The following is a 21,778-nucleotide window of genomic DNA, read 5'->3' as shown; positions in this document are numbered from 1 at the left end:
CAGCCTTATCGATAAGCCGATAAGCGAAAATTTTCGAGGGCGCGGAGATGCGACGTGACGAGTTGTTTCTTCGTCTTTGACGCTCATTCACCATGCCTGAGAAGGTGCACACTTACTTTGGTGACTCGTACAATGAGTCCTCAAACCAGGCTGTCAAGGCTGTCAAGGCTGTTCCAGAACTGACGGTAGTTGAGGATGAGGGCCGCAAGAAGAGGCGCAACAAGAAGCGGAAACGCGACGAGGCCACCGAGGAAGCCCAGGCACAGCGCGACAATGTCCTAGTAGAGAAACCTGTCAAAGCTCCTTCGTCAGCCCCAGAGAAGGTTGTTACAGTACCTGTTGGGAACAAGGAACCCAAACACGAACCCTCGACCGACCAGACCTCCGCCCCGAAACCCAAGCCCAAGTCCTTCGCCGATACCAAGACCAACTTTACCTCCCTCCGCGAAAAAGCCAATGCCCTCTACGAACTCCGGAAGAAACTCCCCATCTTTGGTCATGCCGATGAGATCCGACAGAGGCTCCGCGACCGAGATGTCATGTTGTTGGTCGGTGAAACCGGTTCCGGAAAGAGTACCCAGATCCCGCAGTTCCTGGTGAACGAATTCTGGTGCCGACCGACGCCCGCGAAGGTCCTACAAGAGGATGGGTCCGAGAAGTCCATCACGGTCGGTGGATGTATTGCGATCACACAGCCTCGTCGTGTTGCGGCGATTTCGCTGGCACGTCGTGTGGCTGAGGAAATGGGCACGCCGCTTGGATCTTCTTCTCCTGCGAGCAAGGTTGGCTACTCGGTGCGATTTGATACATCTACGTCGCCTAGTACGCGGGTTAAGTTTTTGACGGAGGGAATGCTGCTGCAGGAGATGTTGCATGATCCTTGGTTGACCAAGTACAGTGCAGTGGTGGTTGATGAGGTACACGAGCGCGGTATCAATGTTGATCTAGTCGCGGGTTTCCTGCGGAATCTGGTATCTGGGAAGCGGGAGGGCCGTGGTGGTGTACCACTCAAGGTGGTGGTTATGAGTGCTACGGCTGATATGGAGAGTCTGATGGGCTTCTTCCAGGAAGGATTCCAAGAACAGGAGCAGGAGCAACAGCAGGGACAGAAGCAACTATCAAACGGGACCGAGAACGGTGAGAACGGCGAGAACTCGGAGCAAAATTCGATGGCGATCTCAGCTTGTCATATCAAGGGTCGACAGTTCCCTGTAAAGACAATCTATTCGCCCGAGCCCGTCCACGACTTCGTGGATGCGGCTTTGAAGATTATCTTCCAGATCCACTACAAGGAGCCCATGCCCGGCGATATCCTAGTATTCCTTACCGGTCAAGAGACCGTGGAAAACTTGGAGAACTTGGTCAACGAGTATGCCATCGGCATGGACCCTTCATTACCCAAGATCCTGGTGCTCCCTCTCTTCGCAGCTCTTCCCCAAGCAGCCCAGCAGCGAGTCTTTGCCCCTGCTCCTCCGCGCACCCGCAAAGTCATCCTGGCTACGAATATTGCCGAAACCTCCGTCACCGTGTCTGGCGTGAGGTATGTGGTGGACTGCGGAAAGGCAAAGGTCAAGCAGTTCCGCACCCGCCTGGGATTGGACTCGCTGCTGGTGAAGCCCATTTCCAAGTCGGCTGCCATCCAGCGAAAGGGTCGTGCTGGTCGTGAGGCCCCCGGCCAATGCTTCCGGTTATACACGGAGAAGGACTATTTGGCTCTTGATGAAACGAATACCCCAGAGATCCTGCGTTGCGACCTGACCCAGGCTCTGCTGAATATGAAGGCCCGCGGTGTAGATGATATCGTGCGGTTCCCTTTCCTGACGCGACCACCTCGTGAGGCTCTTGAGAAGGCCCTTCTTCAGCTATTGAACATCGACGCGCTTCAAGATGATGGTAGCATCAGTGACGTTGGTCTCCATCTCGCGAAGCTCCCCCTCTCACCGACCCTTGGACGAGTACTATTGGCAGCATCAGAGAATGGATATGACTGTTTACTGGACGTCATTGATATTATCTCCTGCCTGAGCGTCGAGAACATCTTCCTCAACACCACCTCCGAGGAAAAGAAGGAAGCAGCCGAAACGGCCCGACGCGATCTCTACCGGCGCGAGGGCGATCACCTGACGATGCTATCCACCGTCCGAGCCTACGCCGGCGAAAACGTAGACCGCAAGGTGTGGGCTGAGCGACATCTCGTCTCCCATCGGGCGATGCAATCTGTGATGGTAAGTTCTAGCTCAGCTCCTCGACGGATCCCTCTCGAGAAAAGAGATATTTCACGAAATCCAATCCCCCAATCTAACAGCTCATATTTTCAGGACGTCCGCAAACAACTCCGCTCCCAATGCCGGTCAGCCAAAATGCTACCGCGCGAAGAAACAACCGGTCACTACCCCGATCCATCGCCCGATCTGATCTTGCAAAGCTTCTTGAGTGGGTTCGCGACCAACACGGCCCGACTAGTCCCCGATGGCAGTTATCGGACCATTGTTGGAAACCAGACGGTCGCGATTCACCCGTCGAGTGTGCTGTTTGGAAAGAAGGTCGAGGCGATTTTGTATAATGAGTTTGTGTTTACGAATCGTAGTTATGCGCGGGGGGTTAGTGCGGTGCAGATGGATTGGGTTGGTGAGGCTTTGGCTGGGAGGTAATTGGAGACGAGAAGTACCAGTACGGAGTACCTTAATAATATACCCATATGAATGCGCGATCAGAGATCTACACTTTACCTATCAACCGGCGCCTAGTCCTCTCCTACTGTAGTGGTTTATCTATCATTGTTGGAGACTCGGTATAGATATAGGTTTCAACAGGAGCATTAAGCACGGATAATTTACTAGATGCAAATGATGTCAGCCTGAAAGTGGGGAGAATGGGTGATCTACGCCGTACACTTGCTAAGTAAGTTATGCTTTAGGTATACTTTTAGGTAGTTATAGTTCACTAGTATATATCCTTACATCTGCGTAGTTACCCGTGTCATTATTAATACTACTGCTACCTAACTTAGGCGTCGATCCTTTTCGCCACTAGAGCCTTCCACGTCAGATACTTTAGATAAGTTACTTATAGTAGTTTACAGTTTAGACAGGTTAGACACGGAGAAACTAAAGAGAAATAAGAAGATCTTCCTGAGTAAATCCAGCTGGTCCCGTCTGGTATGATTCACGATTTGGTAACGGGGTGTTCTGGACTCGCTTATAATTGCGGAGCGAAGCAGAGTAATATACTACGTATACAATTTAAACTAGGGGGGAGACTCCAAGTCACACGCGAGCAGTCATATTTAGGTGGATCCAAATGGGATGAGACACACGCTGGCATCTGATTTTCTTTTCTTTCGAAATCTTATCAAGTGATTACTGAATGCTGGATTTAAGATCCCAACATTATACATTATCGGTTACTGTAATCCCAACTTCCTCTGTGTAAGTGGATTTAACTGGTTGGTCCGATCGCGCAAGTTTGCATCATCCGACTCCACCGCCTTATCATTTCACTTCCTGTTATCAACGCATCATCATCATCATCATCATCACGATTCCCTCCTATCCACGTTACTACTTTACCCCCTTTCCAGTAACAACCAGTCCCGTTTCTGGTTACGGTTCCCTCTCCCTTTTCGTATATTCTACCTTCCTCCCACCCCGTTGTCCTTTCGGATCCTCCCCTTTTGACCGCACTCGCGGTCTTTGGATTGCGGGGAAGAGGTCCACTATCCATTCCACCCATCCACCACCGCTTATCTGGCTCTATCTTCCTCCTCCCAGCCATTATCTGATTCTACCACATCATGGCGTTCCGCGTGCCAGCTCAGGTACCACACCGACGAACCTCTTATTCAAACTCGCAACAACCTCCCCCTCTCGATTTCCCTCCTCCCACGCCGGCACAGCAAGAGGATGATACCACGCAATGGGTGCTCTTCTCCCCGACCGCCCGCACGCACACGACCTCCACAGAGCGCACTCGCACCGTCGGAGCATCACGCCTGAGTGACTTTGGCTCCTTCGGCACTGCAACTCGATCCGCTGCTGGCCAGGAGGGCGAGGGGGAGGAAGAGGATGATGACGCGCTGGACGATCAGCTGGACGAGGATGGTACTGAGCTGGACAGCTTGGACGATGGGTTGCACGCCTTTCGTGCTCCCTCGCTGGCCCCCGCTTCCCCCTCGAGGGTTGATCAGGGGCCACCGGCTATGCTCCCGGCTCATGATGGGCTAGGAAGCTTCCAAGCGTCTAGCCAGTTGGCTCAGGACCAGCTGTGGCTGCATGAGCAGTATAACCCGCAACGGCGGGAGCAGGCTCTTCCTCGACATCGTCGACGTTCTAGTGTCCAGCGCCATCTGGACACTGTGAATGAACAGGAGTCCCATGTTGAGCGGGATCGGTGGCAGAGGATCGAGCAATGGCGGATGGACCAGAGCCGGGCACTCTTGCAGGAGATCGAGCGTGAGACTCGTCGACATCGGTCCAGTCGTGCGAGTGTATCTACCATCCCGCGCTCCGTGGACTATGCCTCGCCGCCTACGATCCCAGAGACTCCCGCCGAGGTCGCTGCTCCCGTCGAAGCCGACGCGGAGATAGACGAGTCACTCTGGCGTCGTATCACACGCAAGGTCATCCAAGACTTGATCGGGATCGACGATACCCTGCTCTCTGTCATTCTCGGCGAGTCCCTGCCGCTAGACGCGCAAACCGCCGAGAATGACTTACCAGAGCTGGACATGGAAACCGTGCTGGCACGTGAACCTGACCCTGCGAATGTCGACGCGCCTCCCTGGCAGGCACGAGTTCTCCAGCGAATCGCCCACGAGCTGGGTATTCTGGTGCACCAGCTCTGCGAGCATCCCGGGGCTTTTACCTCATACTACCAAATGACCAAGGACATCTCGAGTGAATATGCAGGCATGTCACTCAACCGTCTCGCCGACAGTACCACGACCACCACCTCCTCCTCCGTACGACCCTCCGAACCACCCGCTCAACCCTCAGCCGAAACAACTAACTCCGACTCCATGCTCTCCCCACACTTCACCCCGACCATCCGCGACCCGAACCGCGAACACGAAGCACAATGGGGAATCGAAGACGAGGATCCTACCGCCGAACCCGTCTCCGAATCAACCCGTCTCCAACAGGAGCAAGAGTACTGGGAACGCGGACTAGATGTGATGATGGTATTCCGCTACCTGCACACCCGCTTCAGTCGCCGCGGATACATGTCCAGCGAAAAGTACACCGCCACTCCCACCCCACGCCAAAACCAGGATGCCTCGCGTCGCGCCGCGATCATCCGCCAACATCACCCCCTCGTTGCTCGTGCGCACTCCCGTTCGCAAACTCAGACTCGTCGTCCGTCCCAGCTTTCTGGTGTCTCTGGTGCCGCGGGTGTCTCGTCGCCGCTGGTTCGGCCTCACCTGCGTAGACCGAGTTCCAGTTGCGCTAGTCAGAGCAAGCTCTCGGCTATTTCGAGCCGGAGGACTCTGACAGGCTCGAGCAGGAATTACTGGGATATTGGTGGGTCGGTGGAGAGCAGTAGTGCAATTGGTGTGGGAGCTGGACTCGGTACGTGGGGCGAAGCATGAATGATCTGGCAATGTCCTCTGCATCTGCATGTCTTCTTCTTTTTCTTTTTCGTTTGGATCTTATTTTCTCGGTCCAGAGTGGTTCGGAGTTGGTGGTTGGTGGTTGGATATGCATAGTCTCAGAAACGACATACATGTGACGGCGATGTGGGTGAATATTTCTTCTTTTTATCCTGGATATTTGCGGTTTATTACATCTCAAGACGTGTTTATAGGTTTAGGTTTGTGGTGTTTCTTGTTTATTAGGTTCTCTCGGGGTTTGGGTATCTTCGTCTCTTCTTCTTTTCTATATTCTATATTCATCTTGCATGCATATTACCATTTGATATACGGTGACTCGTGAGCTGGTATTTACATTTTCAACCTATTCAAAATATCATTTTCAACACTGAAACCTGATAACTACGTATAAGCATAAAGTACTCTAGATGTCAGTGCAACTATTGATTCACACAACCACTGCACTGGGAAAGTGCTGCGATTTGAAAAGAGTGCTTGATCAGGCAATGTGATGAAATACCTATGATATGAAAGTCGGTCTAACCTGAAGAATGAAAGGAGAGACAGACTATCAAAATCCAGACACCCTTGACCTGGAACTGGAATCTATCAAAATAGAAGAATCGAGAATAAAAGCAACTGTACTCCCAATATCCCACAATCAACAATTAAACTTAACCCCAAAATCCCTCAACCCATTCTTCCACCCCTTATTCCCCGGCGTCAAATCCTGCGCCCCATACTTACAAGTCGGAACCGTCTTATCATCCTTCCCACTATAACAAGTAACAAGCCACTTTAACGGCCCCTGAATATTCACCGTATTCTTCGCATCCCCACCAGCCCGATTCGTCTTCTCCGTATACGCAATTAGCGCCGCATCATCATCATACAAGGTAAGTTCCAACGCATACGTGCCCGCATTAAGATCATTCGACATCTCGTTCTGCTGATACTGGCGAATATGCAGCTCGCATTTGCCCTTTTTGTAATCCTTTGCGTTGCCGAAGGATTGTGGTGTTCCTGTGCCTTGGAAGGCTTTCACAGGGTTCGATGGTGGTGCGCGTGGAGGGGATTTTTTGGGATCTTGGTCTGGATTGTTGCAGGTGAATCCACATGCGCCTTCGCGTTTACCGTTGTCGAAGGCGCCGATGTTGCAGTGGTGTTGTTGGTCAACTTCTAGCCACCACTGGTCATTGTACCAGAAGGAGAGCATGTTTTTGCCATCAGCTCCTTTGTAGTTATCCTGTACGATGAGCGGGTGGGGCAGTTTGCTGTCGATTTCGAGTGCGCCGTCGACGGGTTGTTTAGTTGCGTATGCGAGGGGCGTGTTATCACCGCCCATGACGGTGACTGCGAGTTGGTATTCGTTTAGTGGGTTGATGTATTCAAAGTCTTCGTGGGTGCCTTGTTTGTACTGGTCTGGTTGGAATTGGGTGATGTGGATTGTGCACCAGCCTGGGACGTAGCCGGCTGCGTTTTGGCCGCCGGGGGCGTCGTTGACGTCCTTTGGTTGGGCACCGCAGGGTGGGTGGACGAGGTTCATTATGTTTGATTTTGCTTCGGAGGGGTCGAGGCAGATTGTGAAGTTGAAGAACCCTGGTCGTGATCAGCATAGGTTTGGTGTATGGTTTAAGTTGAGGCGTCAGACAAACCTGGCGTCTGGATATTGCCCAGCATAGGCCATCCATAGTCTTGCAGGTTCCAGTCCTCATCGACAACCACCGATTCCCCAGATTGCATAGACTGGTTTGGGAGTTAGCTGAAAGCTTGTGAAAGTCTGATGTTAAATCTACTCACATAGCCATTTCGCTTGCCATTCTTCAGGAAACCACTCCAACTCGAAGCAATGATATCCTCAAGTGAAATACCCCATCTCTCCCCGTCAAGCGTCTCATTATTACCTCCTTTCAGTGTCGTAAATGGCTGCCAATCTGCACTGATACAAGACGGGCACTTGGGATAATTGGCGTTGAGAAGCCAGTAAGTAGCGGATCTGGACAAACCGACATTAGATACTTGTAAGTGACACACTAGCTCAGTGATGGGGTTCATACTTTGATAGATCCTTTTTATCACACCAGTGCGTTCCAATATTGGTACCTGGGTCCATATATCTCCCCGGATTCCAAGAGCTTACGTGCCATCCCTTGCCGCCACCAACTTCGACATCATCGCCACACTTCCAGTGCTCGGGGCCTAGTCGTCTATGTCGCTGTCAATACCAGATTCACCCTCAGATTGGATTGTATTTTCTACTCACAGAATAAAGGGATGCATAGGCTGCTCCGAGCTCTCCCAAACCTCCGGAAGCATACTTCCCCAGAATAGACTCTTCAAATCAGACTGCAGGTCCGACCAACTCGAATCAGTCAAACCGGACATGTTAAACATGCCGCCGCTTTCCATCATTTGGTCAATTTTGTCCCGGTTCTTGGTGTCGTTCGCCCACATTATATCGGTGAGCTGATTCTGGATGCCGATGAGGGTTGAGTTGAAGTAGCTACTGGCGTACCATGCCATTTTACCTGTGATTTCGGTGATGGCGTCGACTGGAGTAGATCGGATACGGGTCGAAGTTAGGTTGAACTTTTAGCCATGAATCTTGCTGGACTTACAAGCTGTCCTTGCCGCTGACCATACCATAGGCAATTGAGGCGCTGGAAACATCTTTCCATACTGATCGGGAGTTACCTTCTGAGGGCTTGGCGCCCTCGGGTGCCTTGCCGTTTGACGGGAATCTTTGGCCTTTGGCTTTATTTAGGTATTCTGTGTATTGATTAGCTTAGATTCTCGTGAGACTTGGTAAGAGACACTCACGTGGGAAGACCTTGGCTTCTTTGAGGACTGGAAAGAGATCTTGTTAGCATGGTAATCTTAGCAGTTTCATCGGACGAAGACTCACTATCATTCCACACCACCGCAGACCCCAGTCCGAGAACGAATGTCAAACTGTCCAGGATAATCTTTAGAGTCTTCTCATCGGTAGTATCTTTTCTCTCCGCAAAGGATTGCACAAAGTTTGACATGTCGCCTTGGGAAATGATCTGATTGGCGATAACAGAGTCCCACACAGTTGCGATAGCCTAAAAACTGTCAATTGAAGCTTTGTTTCACCGGATTGAAAGTCTGACCTGATGAAGATACGAGAAGGAACTCAGAATATACTCGGCAGCTGCGGGGAACTGATTCTTTCCACACTCTGGAGGAGCACAGGGGGCGTCATGCACAGAGCATTGGGGATCGGTGTTGATACTGAAAGCATTCCACAGATACGAGTCCAACCTGACCGGTCCTCCACTACCAGCCTTTTTCTCGTCTTTATCGCGGTATGTTTTGAAGTCGTTGAATAACTGAGTCCAGGCCGCTGTCACAGGTATCAATATCCAGCAACATCTTCATGTTGAACCAGTAGAGGCCACTTACTAGGTACTTTTGCTGCATTCCACTTATCCATGAAAGTTCCTTTTGTGATATCGGTATCCTTTCCATTGCATGGAATGTTCACCCAGTCACCCGAGTGCTCGAAGCGCCAGGGGCTGGTACCTGTAGCACTTGCCTCAGTCGTGTGGGATTTCGTCGAGGTAGTGGTTTTCGAATCGGCTTTCTTGTCAGCGGCCTTAACGGTTGTTGTTGAGCCTGAATTCGCAGCTTCCAATGCGATGGGGTTTGCTCCAACCAGTCCGAGTAGGACTGGCCAAAGCAGAATATTGGATATCTTCATTGCCGAATTGGAGGGATTCAATGAAAGGTTTGAGAAAAAGACGACTTAACAAGATGTAGATCGTAGTGTCGATTCTCTTGATACTCAGCCAGCTGCCTTCTGCCTCCTACGCAGCAAAGCAAGATAATGACATCGATACTTTATAGTTCTAGATAACAACCAACAGTTCATGCATCTCTTTAGCATGGTCCGAGGGTCGTGGCCCCAAAAGAAAAGGGACAGCCCCCATATTCAACAAATCCTTCATTCGAATCCTACGAGTCATTCTGCATGTGTTGCTTGCTTCGTAACCTCAAACAAGGTGTTTTCGGATGATACTCTGTTTGTTGATAATGTAGATACCAAGTGTAATCGAACCATGAACTGATCAGTAGCCCTGCCAAGTATAGCGATGATCGACCCTTTGTGGCGCCGATGGACATGGGGCCGAAACTCTGAAACAGTCCCTGGTTGGCCCCATCAAAGGGACAAGCAAATCGAAGCGCCATCTTGGCCCATGTGCAGCCCCAATCATCGTCGATGCACTGCCCGCCCCCGGATAGGCGCCCAGGGGCGACCTGCAGGGACAGCTTCACACAGAAGCAAAAGCAACACACGTGTGACCATCCAATCCTCCCTGAGGACAGTTCCCGTTCTGGCCCCCGGTTTCTAACGCCAGGGATGTTTTCCGAATGAATCAGGCTATGATATCACTGGGTTGATGCGGCTTTTAGTAGTCAAAAGTGCGAAGATTCCCACCTGCTGGGCGATTCTCAGATTCTATTTCCACCCCGCGAGAGCCTGAGGCCCACTATGCCTGATCGCTCACGTGCCTTCGCCTTCTTTGGGGCTTTTCTGCTTCCCGTCGCTGTTGAGGCTGAGAACCCTTTCTCCAGTGGCACTGCGACTGCTGCTGTTAGCACCAATGCCTGGGTGATTCCTTTGACGGGACCGACGGCTACTGGTGCTCCTTGGGGTATCAACATCTCCCAGTCGGGAGGTAAACCGACCAAGGTGCCCGTCGTTCTCGGGGCTATCGAGACAAGCACTTCCACAAGCACCGCTATTGCTGTGGATGCGATCGCACCCGTCGGGGCCAGCAATGAACAGCTAGTAATTGTTCCAGGCGCCTCTGGGATCCAGCTCAGTAACTCCACTTCATTGAGTGTGCAAAGTGGAGGCCCCAGCAGCCAGAACGTGACTCTACCTATTACTCCGTTCAGTCTGAACCTGGGATACGGCAACTCGTGGAACGGCTCCTTCGTGCTCGGAGGATACTTCGACAAGAACCGCATTTTCTCGGAGAAATGGACGCCTACGCAAGGAACCTCAAGTGGTAACGTGACCTTACTCGTAACGGGCAAACAGTCCGTTGGAACAGTGAGCCTTCGCAAGTTCATCTTCCAGGGCGACGTGGCCGGTGACCAGGGCTCAAAGATCACCCCGTCCACTCCATTCGGCAACTCCAAGGCCGGCGATGTCGACCCCAACCACGACGCGACCCTCGATTTCAACTTGAACACTATCATGCTTCCCTCCAAAGAGTACTGTGGTGCGAACATTTCCATTACTCTCAACCCGGGAGTTGCGGGTGACAACACCTATAGCGAGCTGCAGATTCCTATCCCGGCCGAGTTGACAAACTCCGACCAATGCACGACGACTAACTCGGGCAGAGTAGTCTTGGGAAGGCCATTCTTCCAGGCCGCTATGATCTATGTTGATGATAGTGGAGACATTTATTTCAATGCGGCTAATCGCTGGGGTTTCCCTGTCAGCCTTGATACATTCAATAAGGATGCCATGCTTAGTGTACCCAGTCAACCAGCTACGGCAACGCAGTCCGCTACTCCAACGCCGACCAAGTCGTCGTCGGCTACTCTGAATGATTTGCCGAGCCCCATGTGGATGGCGCTGATGGCTGTTTCTGCATTGTTCTTCAATGCATGAATTGATCAGCCCTTTTGATTCCTTCAATTCCGGAATTTCTAATCATGAGAGGACTGAAATTGCTAGACGATGATAAGAAACTGCACTTTCCTCATTTCTATGACATATCATTACGAGATTTGCTTTATGTTATGTTGATTCCAACTGGTATTTTCATCAAGCCTCACGTATCTAGGCTCAAACCAACACTCACGTAGAGCACCACATCCTAGTCATTAGTATCAAAAAACGTGATCGACTTTGTCATATTAGACCTAAATCTCACGCACACATTCTTCGGTTTCCCCACCGCGACAAACATCATGCTAAGCAGGAACACATCAAGTCACGCATTTGATTGTTGATGGATACTAAGAGCAGTTCACAATTAGGATTCGTTTATAGATGAAAGCAGCCAATGAGAGTCCTTCATTTCAGCAATAAGCACCACATATCGGCAAAACAGCAGGTTTGCAAGATCATTGGACGGTAGTATTACCGTTTTCTGGTTAGCTTACTGACTTCCCATGAGGGCCAATCAGATCGTGATTTGATCAGATAATTGACCAAGCTGACAAGTTAACGCCTGTCGTTAGCGCCTGCGAATCGCCGTTTCTGGCCGAGTGACCTCACCACCTTCTCCATCCGCTCACCCAGTGCAGCGAGATCAACCACATCATCAACCACTCGTATCGGAGCTTCTCCCCGCATTCCACCCCATCATCCAATCATGTCGTGGGTAGAATAATCAGCCTTCACCCTCGCCTCGGGCCAGTGTCTTGCGAGACTCTACTTTATCATCGCAGGCAGAACGTGGCATAACCATGCGCAGCTTTGGACCGTCCGCATCGACCTGCTTAAATACTGCGCTTCGAGGTACCATTCGGCCAAAAGGTCCAGTATACTTACAGAAACCGCCTTCTATCCTTATCTACAAGCACTCTAGAGGTTTCTCCGCGCGATTGAACCCAAAAAGCCGGGTCTTAACCCGCCCCATCCCTTGCCAGCTCCATCCCACATTGTCCAAGGCCACCATGAGCACCCATCGCGTTCCAATCGAATCTCAGCGTGTCGATGCACCGCTCACCTCGTCAGCGACCTTCCTCGTTCTATCAGCAACCAATAAACCAGACTCCATCAAGAATATCCGGTCCGTCCTCGCTGGACTAGACGGTCTCGCCAAGAATGTCTCCGTTCGCGACCTGAACTCCCAATTCGCCTGCACGGTCGGCATTGGTAGCGATATTTGGGACCAACTGACAGGTCTACCTAGACCTGCAGAGCTCCGCCCGTTCAAGGAGATTAAGGGCGACAAGCACACGGCCGTCTCAACGCCTGGCGATTTGCTATTCCACATCCGATCAGAGCGACGGGATATCTGCTTCGAGTTTGAGAGACAATTGATGGATCAACTTGGAGATTCGGTGTCTTTGATTGATGAGACTGTCGGCTTCCGGTACTTTGATGTCCGCGATCTTCTCGGCTTCGTGGACGGAACAGCCAATCCCATTGGCCCGGCAGTGCCTGAATCTATCCTCGTCGCAGAGGAAGATACATATGCTCAAGGAGGTAGTTACATCGTGATTCAGAAGTACGTGCATGATCTAGAGTCCTGGAAGTCTCTACCTACGGAGATGCAGGAGAAGATCATTGGGCGGACCAAGATTGATAACGTGGAACTTGACGATGCCGAGTCGGGACAGCGGTCACACAAGACCCTCAACACGATTGAGGATGAGAATGGCAATGAACAGGATATCTTGCGTGATAATATGCCATTCGGATCACCTGGTTCTGGGGAGTTTGGCACGTACTTTATTGGGTATACGCGCCGGCTGTGGGTTATTGAGAAGATGTTGGAGCGGATGTTCGTTGGATATCCTCCTGGACTGCATGATCGCATCCTGGATTTCTCTACTCCATTGACTGGGACTACATTCTTTGCACCGTCTGCGAGTTTACTGGCCAGCCTAGACTCGGAATGAAACCCCAGTCTACCCATATAGCACATATCATCAGAGTTTACAAAAGTCACCATACACTTCTGCATATGCGGAATCTCGACTTACATACAAATTCAATCTAATCCAAAGCCTGCACAACCTTCGCCCAGTCCCCAAACCCATACGGACCAGGCACATTCTTCCCATCAAAGAGACTTGCCAACACAACACGATCCGACTGCTCCCCCTCCCACGGCTCTCTCCCATGCTGGGCAATCGCATTATCATAAACCAACACATCCCCCTTCTGCCACTTATGCAGCACACGAATCTCATCCGTAATCTTCGCCAAATGCTCCAAATACTTCTCCGGAATAACACTCCCATCCCCATAAATCTGCTGCGTGACATTCTTCCTCCCACCCGCGTTAACCTGATTCATCTTCCAATACGACGCCAGCCCGGTAAACAGCGTAGGCAAATTAGTTTCCTGCTGCGTCCTAATCACAGGAAGTCGATGCGTCAAAACAAGTCCGTCATCCGTCCACTCCCACGTCGTATACTTTCCACGTCCATACCGCGCAATCTGCGCTTCTATCTTGGATCGCTTCGTCTCTTCCGAGTCTCCATCAACAATGTCCTTCCCAAAGGCTTGTTTAAGTGTCGAACCGCCTTCATACTGCTTCTCATACTTGTACGTAACACGACTCAGGATCCCCTTCTCCGCAAGCTCAGCAATAAACTCGGGAATCTCTCGCTGTGCACGGTGAAACAGCTCCAGCGAAGAAGAAATAGGTGACTCGCCGCCCTTTTCAGGGACATGATGCCCATAAAAGAAGATATACTCCGGCGCATGGGGTACCTGCGGGGACTCATTGTGGTTGTATATCAGAACTTCCTTGGGCGCTTCATTCGCGGGTGCCACGTTCGGTGCGAGAAGTGGTCTATCCACGACTATACCGATGATCTCGTGTGGTTTGTATCCGAAGGAATGGGCGAATTTGCTAAAGTCCTCCGCGTTATGGATGGGAAGACCGCGGAAGAGGAGGGTGCCGTGGCGGGCGAGCTTTTTGGTTAAAGTTCCGTCTCGTTCTTGGAGAGATTTGATGGTCTCCACAATAGCGTCAAGGCTGGGGCTTTGAGACTCTTCTGTGAGACGCAGGGCGAGGGGGGTCACGGTATCTTTGGGATGAGGGGATCCCAGGATGCGCTGGTTGGACACTGGTAGCTCGAAGGGTTCGAAGGAGACGATGGATGAGTCTGTGTCGCTGATATGCAGCTTTTCGACATGGAGGTGCTCTGTAGCTGTCGCCATGTTTTCCACTTAGATATTTAATAGAACTGAAGTGTTGTTTATGGAATATGTGGTTGTGCAAAATAGGGCGATGATTGTCGGACCATCCGACTTAAATACGCTGCATGATCCTAGTAAAAGAGGAGAAACCCCTCCTCATCTGCACCAAAATGACGACAATTTTATCGGAACATATTTGCCGAACGCTCGAGCATGAGACTCCTCTTGCCTATCTCATATCTTCCGTGCCCGGAAATTGTTGTATGCCAAGATGACTCCCGAGGCTGTGGATTGATTGTGCCATCCTGGCGTGGACATGCGTGCTTGCGGGGAGAACAGGTCTAACGTCGGCAATGTGCCGGATATATCGAACGATAAGCTAGACCCCGGTCGAATATTTAAACGTACAATTTATTTCGGACAGTTCCCGACTATGCTAGCCATCTTCCGTGCAAATTCTTTGTTATACCCATCATGACTATTCCCTCCAAGGTAGATCCTGGTATAAAAACCAATATCTCAACAGTCCACGAGGATAAACCAAACACTCCCCAAAATGCATCTCGACCACCCTTCTTCCGAAGCACACTCTTCCAAATCCTCATAGTCGGCCTCTGCGCCTTCTGTGCCCCGGGAATATGGAGTGCCATGAACGGCCTCGGAGTAGGTGGGTCCCAAAGTCCCGACCTAGTCAACGCCGCGAACGCCCTGCTCTACGCCTTCATGACCGTAACATGTTTTGCGGGGCCGTGGATTACCAACATCATCGGCTTTCGCTGGACTCTCGCCCTTGGGTCAATTGGGTATCCGCTGTACGCGGCAGGGTTATACCTCAACAATCGCACTGGTGCAACCTGGCTTGTGTACCTGGGCTCCGTGACATGTGGTCTCAGCGCGGGGTTCTTCTGGAGTGTTGAAGGTGCTATTGCAACTGGATACCCTGAGCAACATAAACGTGGTCGTTATATCGCGACGTGGTTTACGTTTCGTAACTTCGGCAATATCATCGGTGGTGCTGTCTCTTTGGGTATCAATCATAAGGTCAATCATCGTGGTAAAGTTGGATATCAGACATATCTTGCTTTCATCGCGATTCAATGTTTAGGTCTTGTGTTTGGATTGTTTCTCTCTAATCCGGAGAAAGTGCAACGAGATGATGGCACCAAGATGGAAGCCCCTCGTGGCATTCATTGGAAAGAGGAGGCTAAGACTATGTGGCGATTGCTGAGAAGCAAGTCCATCCTACTTCTCGTGCCACTGTTCTGGTACTTTGGATGGATCCAAGCCTACCCCGGTACATACCTTGCCACCTACTTCACCGTCCGATCCCGAGCACTAGGAAGCTTCATGTCCGCCGTAGTCGGTACCCTAGCAACCTGGCTCGGCGGCTCCCTCGTCGATCTCCCATGGCTTAAAAGTCGCAAGCACCGCGCCATCATCACGTTCACTCTCATCGCGCTATTGAACAGCGCAACGTGGATATGGGCAGTCATCATCCAAAACGAATACCGACATACCAACCCCGTCTTGGACTGGGGCGACCAACGTGCTTTCGGTCGTGGTTTCGGGCTCTACCTCTTCGAGCGGATCAGTCTCGGCTTAGTCGAGAACTATATTTACTGGTGCATCAGTAATCTTTCGGACTCGCCAGGGGATCAGATTCGATACAGTTCGCTGCTTCGGGGAATCGAGACTGCGGGTGTTGCTGTGGGATTTGGTGTCCAGGCTGTGCCTACCGCATTGATTGCGACGGCGAGCATCAATTTTGGGCTGTGGTTTTTGGCTTTGCCGTTTAGTTACTATGCTACTTTGCAGGTTGTGCGTAAATTTGAGAGGCTGGCACCAAAGTCTACTGGTTCGCAAAGCGAGGAAGAGGGTGTTGTGGCAGCCGTCGCTAATTGAGCGACAAGTATACCTTTAACGAGATCAATGGTCTAGTTAATTGTGCTCGTTTCGATTGAGATCAGGAGACGGAATATACTACTGTAGCAATTCTTGAACAGAGATTAAACAACGTCGTTGACATGTACGTAGCTAATACTAATCAGAATATCAACGCAGAGTTCAACATTCTCTAATTGCCATTTTCGCCGAGGCAATTTTCGATATCGTGGTATACTTCCCAATTAAGGTTTCTCTTCCATCCAAAATGGACAAAATTGTTCAGATCTAGATCTCACCACCCGGTGCGGAGCTGTCATAGAAATCGCCATTCTCGCGTGGTATTACGACAAATTGGTGACATGAACTAGCGTTCCAGTGCTTCGGTACCCCGTCACTATCACACTTTGAGCGATTCCATCCATGGGTAACAGAACGAGATCTAATCCCAACACCCCTGCCCCATGTGCATTTATGGCCTGGCCCGTGGCCGTCAAGCTTAATACAAGCAATAAAACGCTAGTCATGCTTTTTTTCCGACAGGATATTCCTCTCGGAGTTCAGTTGATCTCGTGCTGCTTCATGTTTATCGCTTCCTGGTCTGGCAAATTCTACTCCTCAATGACGTGATGCTTAAGCGCGACGCCCTACAAGATGTACGTCCATTAAGGTAGATCTATATGCCGCACATTTACCAGTCGCAGATGCCGAACCCCACTTTCAGCTGCTCTTCGCATAAATGACCCTATGTGGACAAGTACGGTGGTGTGCTTTGGTGAATCGGGTGTCGCCAGTATCTCCAGCCTGCCAGGTATAAGAAAAGCTTGGCCTTGCAGAATGCCAATTCCACTACATCAAGCTTCAAGTCTTAAGGCAGGATGTCGAGTTCATCAAGTTCAATCCAAGGCAAAGATAATACAATCACGAATGTGTCTGCGGTACCAGAGACGCATGATGGCAGCGAGCCTGTGCGTGATATCTCGGGTGATGTTATCGAGGATGGTCTTCGGAGAGGTCTGAAGGGTCGCCAATTTGTGATCATCGCCCTGGGCAGTATTATTGGACCTGGATGTTTCTATGGCCTGGGTTATGGAATCTATGAAGCTGGTCCGTTGGGTTTACTTATTGGATTCTCTGTCGTTGGTATGTACGAGGGTGCGGGAAATGTGAACTGAAGCTAATTCGGCCACAGGAGCCTCCATGTGGATATTGATGCAGAGTGTTGGTGAAGTTGCTACATTATTTCCAGTTCATGGCGGTTTTGTTGAGGTGAGACTGCATAGTTGACACTTTTGATTGACTTAATTTTCTGACAATGCTTCTTAATGGCAGCACTGTGACCGATTCGTGGATCCAGCACTCAGTTTTGCTGTATCATGGCTGTACTACTTCATGTGGAGCGTTTTTCTAGCCTCGGGTGAGTAAAAGGGGACAGTTTTTGATAAATCATGGAAGCTGATAAACTACCAGACTGGAACAATGCAACCGTCTTCCTCCAATTCTGGATTCCCGAGACAGCCGTACCTGTCTGGGCTTGGTATATCCTCATCTTCGTCTTCTTCTCCATACTCACAACTATGGGAGTCAATTTCTACGGAGAGATAGAGTACTATTTTGGCATGTTCAAGTTTCTCTCGCTGATTGTGCTTTTCTTCATCTCCATCCTTGCCAATGTTGGTGCATTTGGTAATGGATATGTCGGATTTCGATACTGGAAAGAACCTTACGGTATGTCATCCTGTTAGGAACTATTTTCTCCAGAAAGGAACTAGTACTAACGAACTGGAACGACTCAGGCCCTATTCAGAATGGAGTCAATGGCTTTGGCCAGGTCTTCGTCATGGCAGCTGCCTACTATGTTGGAACCGAAATCGTGTCTGTGGCAGCAGGCGAGTCTAAAAACCCTCAGCGCGACGTCCCTAGAGTAAGTCAGGAATAACCAAGTACAGCATGCAAACACAAGAAAACACTGACAACATATTCAGGCTACGAATTCCATCCTCTATCGCATCCTTGTCGTGTTTATTGGCATGTCCTTCTTCCAAGGCCTGATCTGCCCATCTACATCAGACGACCTAGTCCACCCAGGATCCAAAACGGCCTCTTCTCCATTTACTATCGGCTTCACTCTTGCTGGATGGAAATCATCCGCCCATTTTGTCAACGCTATAATCCTCATTGCATTTGTGTCGGCCGCTAACGGAGTCGTTTACATCCAATCTCGAACCTTATACTCGCTAGCCTTGAAACGCAAAGCTCCCTCGTTCTTCGCAATTACAACCGCCAGAGGAGGTATATTCCCACTCAACCCTTTTCCCCCGAGACCTGTGATACACTGACCAATGATTTTTTCCAGTCCCATACGTGGCTATTCTTTTCTCAAATATGTGGGGCTTCCTCGGTCTAATGTCCCTCCAAACAACCGCGGGCAGCCTCTTCTCCTACTTCACCTCCTTCGGGGGTACAGCGGCCTACATTGCCTGGGCCGTGATAACATTCGTACAGCTCCGAGTGCGCGCAGCCGCGAAAAGGAAAGACATTGATGTCAAAACCTTTCCCTTTACAGCACCGGGTCACATCTCGATCTACTGGGGCAATTTCCTTTTCAATATTTTCCTGTTATTGATTCAGGGTTTTACGGTCTTTGAGACTCCGTTCAACTATCAGTCGTTTATTGCGTCTTATATTAGCATTCCGGTGTTCTTTGCGATGTTTGGTGGGTATAAGTGGTGGTTTAAGACTAAGTGGTAAGTCTACTTTCCTTCTGTGGAATCGATTCAAGGTTGGCTGAGAACTTACCCCTCGACTTTTGTTTACAGGGTGCCCCTTGATAGCATTGACTTTTCAGGAAGACTTCGGCGGTCCCTTGAAGAGGAGGATACTTTACAAAAGAGATCGTGGGGTCGTAACGTTTTGGACGTGTTGAAGGATTAGTTGAAATCATCGGATGAATGGTTTCTATCTGGTCGGTATAGTCTTCGCGCTACAGCTTGATTGAAGACTTTCCAATCTATTTAGATAGAAGAACTTGCAAGACCTATCTTTGTTTATCGATAACAATCCCATTTCACATTTCAAGGGGTCTGGTCTGGGCATGTAGTAGCCGCTACATTCCTCGCCGGCGATCCCATACCACCACTCATCTCCCGGGTATCAACACTTGTTTACTCTACCATACTATGCCCCAGTAATGTTCATTCAAACGAACTATTTATCTTCGGAGAACTCTCCCCTCGTTCCCACCTTCATACACCAATCTCAATTCCTGACCCTAATACCTCTCCAATCTATCCTCAAAATGAAGCTCTCCATCTTCCTCCCACTGGCAGCCTTCCTATCCATGACCGCCGCCGAGATCGCAATCATCAATGACGGTGTCAGCCTCTGCTTGGTACTATCTCTCAATTGAACATCAACAAAGACCACTCGTACTAACACCACGCAGAACCGATGTCTGACCGAAGCTGCAGCTGTCGCGGGATGTATCTCCCAGTATGACACGGCGTGTACTTGCACAAGCCCTGCATTCAGGGATACGGTGCAAGTGTGTTTGAAGGATGCTTGCACGGCGGAGGATGCAGAAGGTATGATCAACCTGTTCCGGACAAATTGTGCGAGGGTCACCAGCTAATACTTCGAACGTTGATAGAGGCGCAGGAGCTTCATGAAGAACGTTGTGGGACGCCACCTAGCAAGAGTGATGATTGTTCGCGGTCTTGATTCGGCACATAAGGTGTTTATTGAGATATTGGATATAATATTTATTGAATAATATGCCTTCCTATGAATGATCTTGTTTATAGAGTAATGTAAGGGAGGCCTCAAGTTGAAGTTTAGCTTAGCTGTTTGGTATGTCGTGCAGTAGATCCATGCTCCCGACCAAGGGACTTGACTCTACCAGAGACCCGATGGCCTTCGATAGATTGTCTAGTCGAGTAGATACCAGCCTAGATTCTAAAGGGGCCGATTCTTGTCGCGGGACAAGCTACGATTGCCTTGGGCAAAGCTAATTGAAACTCAAGTGGAGTCTCCAAGTATGGGATCGGACGTACAGAGAATAGATCACCGTTCAGATTACAGGATACAGTCCACTACAACATACTACAAATACGAAAAACATTTTTAAACCCCTGGAATAAACTCCATTCGCACGAGACTGAAAGATATCAAGCTAGGTAGGTCGAGGAAAAGGAACATTTGTAACAGGCAGGAAGGAAAGAAGGTTTTAAGAGTAACATCCGAACTTCAATTTTTTTCGTTCTTGAATTCATATTCTGGATCAAACCCAAACAACCTCCATCTAAGCCTGAGACAGGTTTTCGTAGGCGTCGGGGAAGCGGCGCATGTTCTCCTCGATCAGACCGTGGCCACGGAGGAACTGGACGTAGGCACCATCCTGCTTGAGCTTGCCCTCCTGGCGGAGCTGGACGTAGTCCTCACGACGAACGGGGGTGAAGCCCCAGTTCTTGGAGACGATGAGCTTTTGGCGGCCAGGGAACTTGTACATGGCACGGCGGAGAGCCTCGAGGGCGGTGGCACGGTGAGCGTCACGGGTGCGGACGGACAGAATGATCTGGCCAATGTTCACACGGGCGACGGTACCCTGGGGCTTACCGAAGGCACCACGCATACCGGTCTGCAGACGATCGGCACCGGCGCACGACAGCATCTTGTTGATACGGATGACGTGGAAGGGGTGGACACGCACACGCATGTGGAAACCTTCCTTACCGGCGATCTTCACAAGGTACCTAAACGAAGAGGGTTAGAATTTGGTTGGTTTTGGGAAATGGTAGGAATTTCGTTCTCGGTGGTCAGAATCGAGGAGTCGAGCGGATGGGCAGAATGGAGATGGAGAAAACGTACTTGTTGGCGCAAATACGGGCGGCCTCGAGGGCCTCGGACGACAGCTGCTCGTACTCATTGGAGACCATGTGCACACAGGTGGGGAAGTCGTCAACGCTGGCCTTCTTACGACCCAGATCGAAGATGCGGATCTTGGGGTCGGGAACACCACGGTTGAAGCGCGACTTGGGGTACGGCTAGAGATGAGGAGAGAAGATGTCAGTAAAATAATGCCTTTGCCAAGCCATGCAGAATTTCATCATTCTCCATTTCGAGAAGCTCAAAATTCTCCCAGATTTCTTATATCCAGTCCCAGTAACAGATACTTCCTGGCATTCAGCATCTTCCGGCGCTCTCGTTGATGACCGCGAGGGGTGATGCTTCATGCGCCTATCTTCCCCCACAACCGAGCCTCCCGCACACAAAAAAATCATCGAACTCTCGAAATCGGCAACGCACCTTGTTCTTGCAGTAGCGGTAGCAGCGGGCGGGACGGCGAGCCATTGTGAGTGCTGGAAATTGGCGAAAATGCACTTCCTGCGAACTGGGTTGTTGGATGTCGTTGGGTGTCGAGGGATCGAAGGGGAAAAAGAAGG

At 50.4% G+C, this 21,778-nt stretch overlaps 10 protein-coding genes across 10 annotated transcripts; 7 read left to right on the top strand and 3 right to left on the bottom strand.

The window, feature by feature from the left end:
• Nucleotides 1–92: 92 nt before the first annotated feature.
• Nucleotides 93–2,651, top strand: N7473_006360 (putative ATP-dependent RNA helicase (Hrh1); the record flags this gene model as incomplete). The annotated part of the gene is made up of 2 exons (XM_057152300.1): nt 93–2,225; nt 2,319–2,651. 2 exons carry the CDS (start codon nt 93–95, stop codon nt 2,649–2,651), a joined length of 2,466 nt encoding a protein of 821 aa, XP_057010105.1.
• A 1,142-nt stretch (nt 2,652–3,793) lies between these two features.
• Nucleotides 3,794–5,587, top strand: N7473_006359 (uncharacterized protein; the record flags this gene model as incomplete). Its single annotated transcript, XM_057152299.1, has 1 exon — nt 3,794–5,587. One exon carries the CDS (start codon nt 3,794–3,796, stop codon nt 5,585–5,587), a length of 1,794 nt encoding a protein of 597 aa, XP_057010104.1.
• A 661-nt stretch (nt 5,588–6,248) lies between these two features.
• Nucleotides 6,249–9,311, bottom strand: N7473_006358 (uncharacterized protein; the record flags this gene model as incomplete). The annotated part of the gene is made up of 10 exons (XM_057152298.1): nt 6,249–7,186; nt 7,243–7,333; nt 7,388–7,583; nt 7,645–7,794; nt 7,851–8,176; nt 8,226–8,356; nt 8,408–8,434; nt 8,493–8,673; nt 8,722–8,954; nt 9,014–9,311. 10 exons carry the CDS (start codon nt 9,309–9,311, stop codon nt 6,249–6,251), a joined length of 2,571 nt encoding a protein of 856 aa, XP_057010103.1.
• A 792-nt stretch (nt 9,312–10,103) lies between these two features.
• N7473_006357 (uncharacterized protein) lies at nt 10,104–11,240 on the top strand (the record flags this gene model as incomplete). The annotated part of the gene is made up of 1 exon (XM_057152297.1): nt 10,104–11,240. The coding sequence occupies one exon, from the start codon at nt 10,104–10,106 to the stop codon at nt 11,238–11,240; it is 1,137 nt and encodes a 378-aa protein (XP_057010102.1).
• Nucleotides 11,241–12,253: 1,013 nt separating this feature from the next.
• On the top strand, nt 12,254–13,204 carry N7473_006356 (Dyp-type peroxidase; the record flags this gene model as incomplete). Its single annotated transcript, XM_057152296.1, has 1 exon — nt 12,254–13,204. The coding sequence occupies one exon, from the start codon at nt 12,254–12,256 to the stop codon at nt 13,202–13,204; it is 951 nt and encodes a 316-aa protein (XP_057010101.1).
• Nucleotides 13,205–13,301: 97 nt separating this feature from the next.
• On the bottom strand, nt 13,302–14,477 carry N7473_006355 (uncharacterized protein; the record flags this gene model as incomplete). Its single annotated transcript, XM_057152295.1, has 1 exon — nt 13,302–14,477. One exon carries the CDS (start codon nt 14,475–14,477, stop codon nt 13,302–13,304), a length of 1,176 nt encoding a protein of 391 aa, XP_057010100.1.
• Nucleotides 14,478–14,930: 453 nt separating this feature from the next.
• Nucleotides 14,931–16,358, top strand: N7473_006354 (uncharacterized protein; the record flags this gene model as incomplete). The annotated part of the gene is made up of 1 exon (XM_057152294.1): nt 14,931–16,358. One exon carries the CDS (start codon nt 14,931–14,933, stop codon nt 16,356–16,358), a length of 1,428 nt encoding a protein of 475 aa, XP_057010099.1.
• An 857-nt stretch (nt 16,359–17,215) lies between these two features.
• On the top strand, nt 17,216–19,271 carry N7473_006353 (uncharacterized protein; the record flags this gene model as incomplete). Its single annotated transcript, XM_057152293.1, has 8 exons — nt 17,216–17,480; nt 17,530–17,606; nt 17,670–17,754; nt 17,808–18,065; nt 18,134–18,261; nt 18,323–18,629; nt 18,694–19,084; nt 19,157–19,271. The coding sequence occupies 8 exons, from the start codon at nt 17,216–17,218 to the stop codon at nt 19,269–19,271; spliced, it is 1,626 nt and encodes a 541-aa protein (XP_057010098.1).
• Nucleotides 19,272–19,635: 364 nt separating this feature from the next.
• N7473_006352 (CFEM domain-containing protein) lies at nt 19,636–20,057 on the top strand (the record flags this gene model as incomplete). The annotated part of the gene is made up of 3 exons (XM_057152292.1): nt 19,636–19,728; nt 19,783–19,921; nt 19,987–20,057. 3 exons carry the CDS (start codon nt 19,636–19,638, stop codon nt 20,055–20,057), a joined length of 303 nt encoding a protein of 100 aa, XP_057010097.1.
• A 580-nt stretch (nt 20,058–20,637) lies between these two features.
• N7473_006351 (60S ribosomal protein uL16) lies at nt 20,638–21,686 on the bottom strand (the record flags this gene model as incomplete). The annotated part of the gene is made up of 3 exons (XM_057152291.1): nt 20,638–21,088; nt 21,204–21,379; nt 21,642–21,686. 3 exons carry the CDS (start codon nt 21,684–21,686, stop codon nt 20,638–20,640), a joined length of 672 nt encoding a protein of 223 aa, XP_057010096.1.
• Between the last annotated feature and the right edge of the window lie 92 nt (nt 21,687–21,778).

This window comes from Penicillium subrubescens (genome assembly GCF_028828155.1).
Source record: "Penicillium subrubescens strain IBT 31985 chromosome Unknown utg000004l_segment0_segment0, whole genome shotgun sequence".
NCBI classification, from domain to species: domain Eukaryota; kingdom Fungi; phylum Ascomycota; class Eurotiomycetes; order Eurotiales; family Aspergillaceae; genus Penicillium; species Penicillium subrubescens.
Note: the sequence above shows the minus strand (reverse complement) of the source record. Positions and strands in the feature narration are given on the sequence as shown.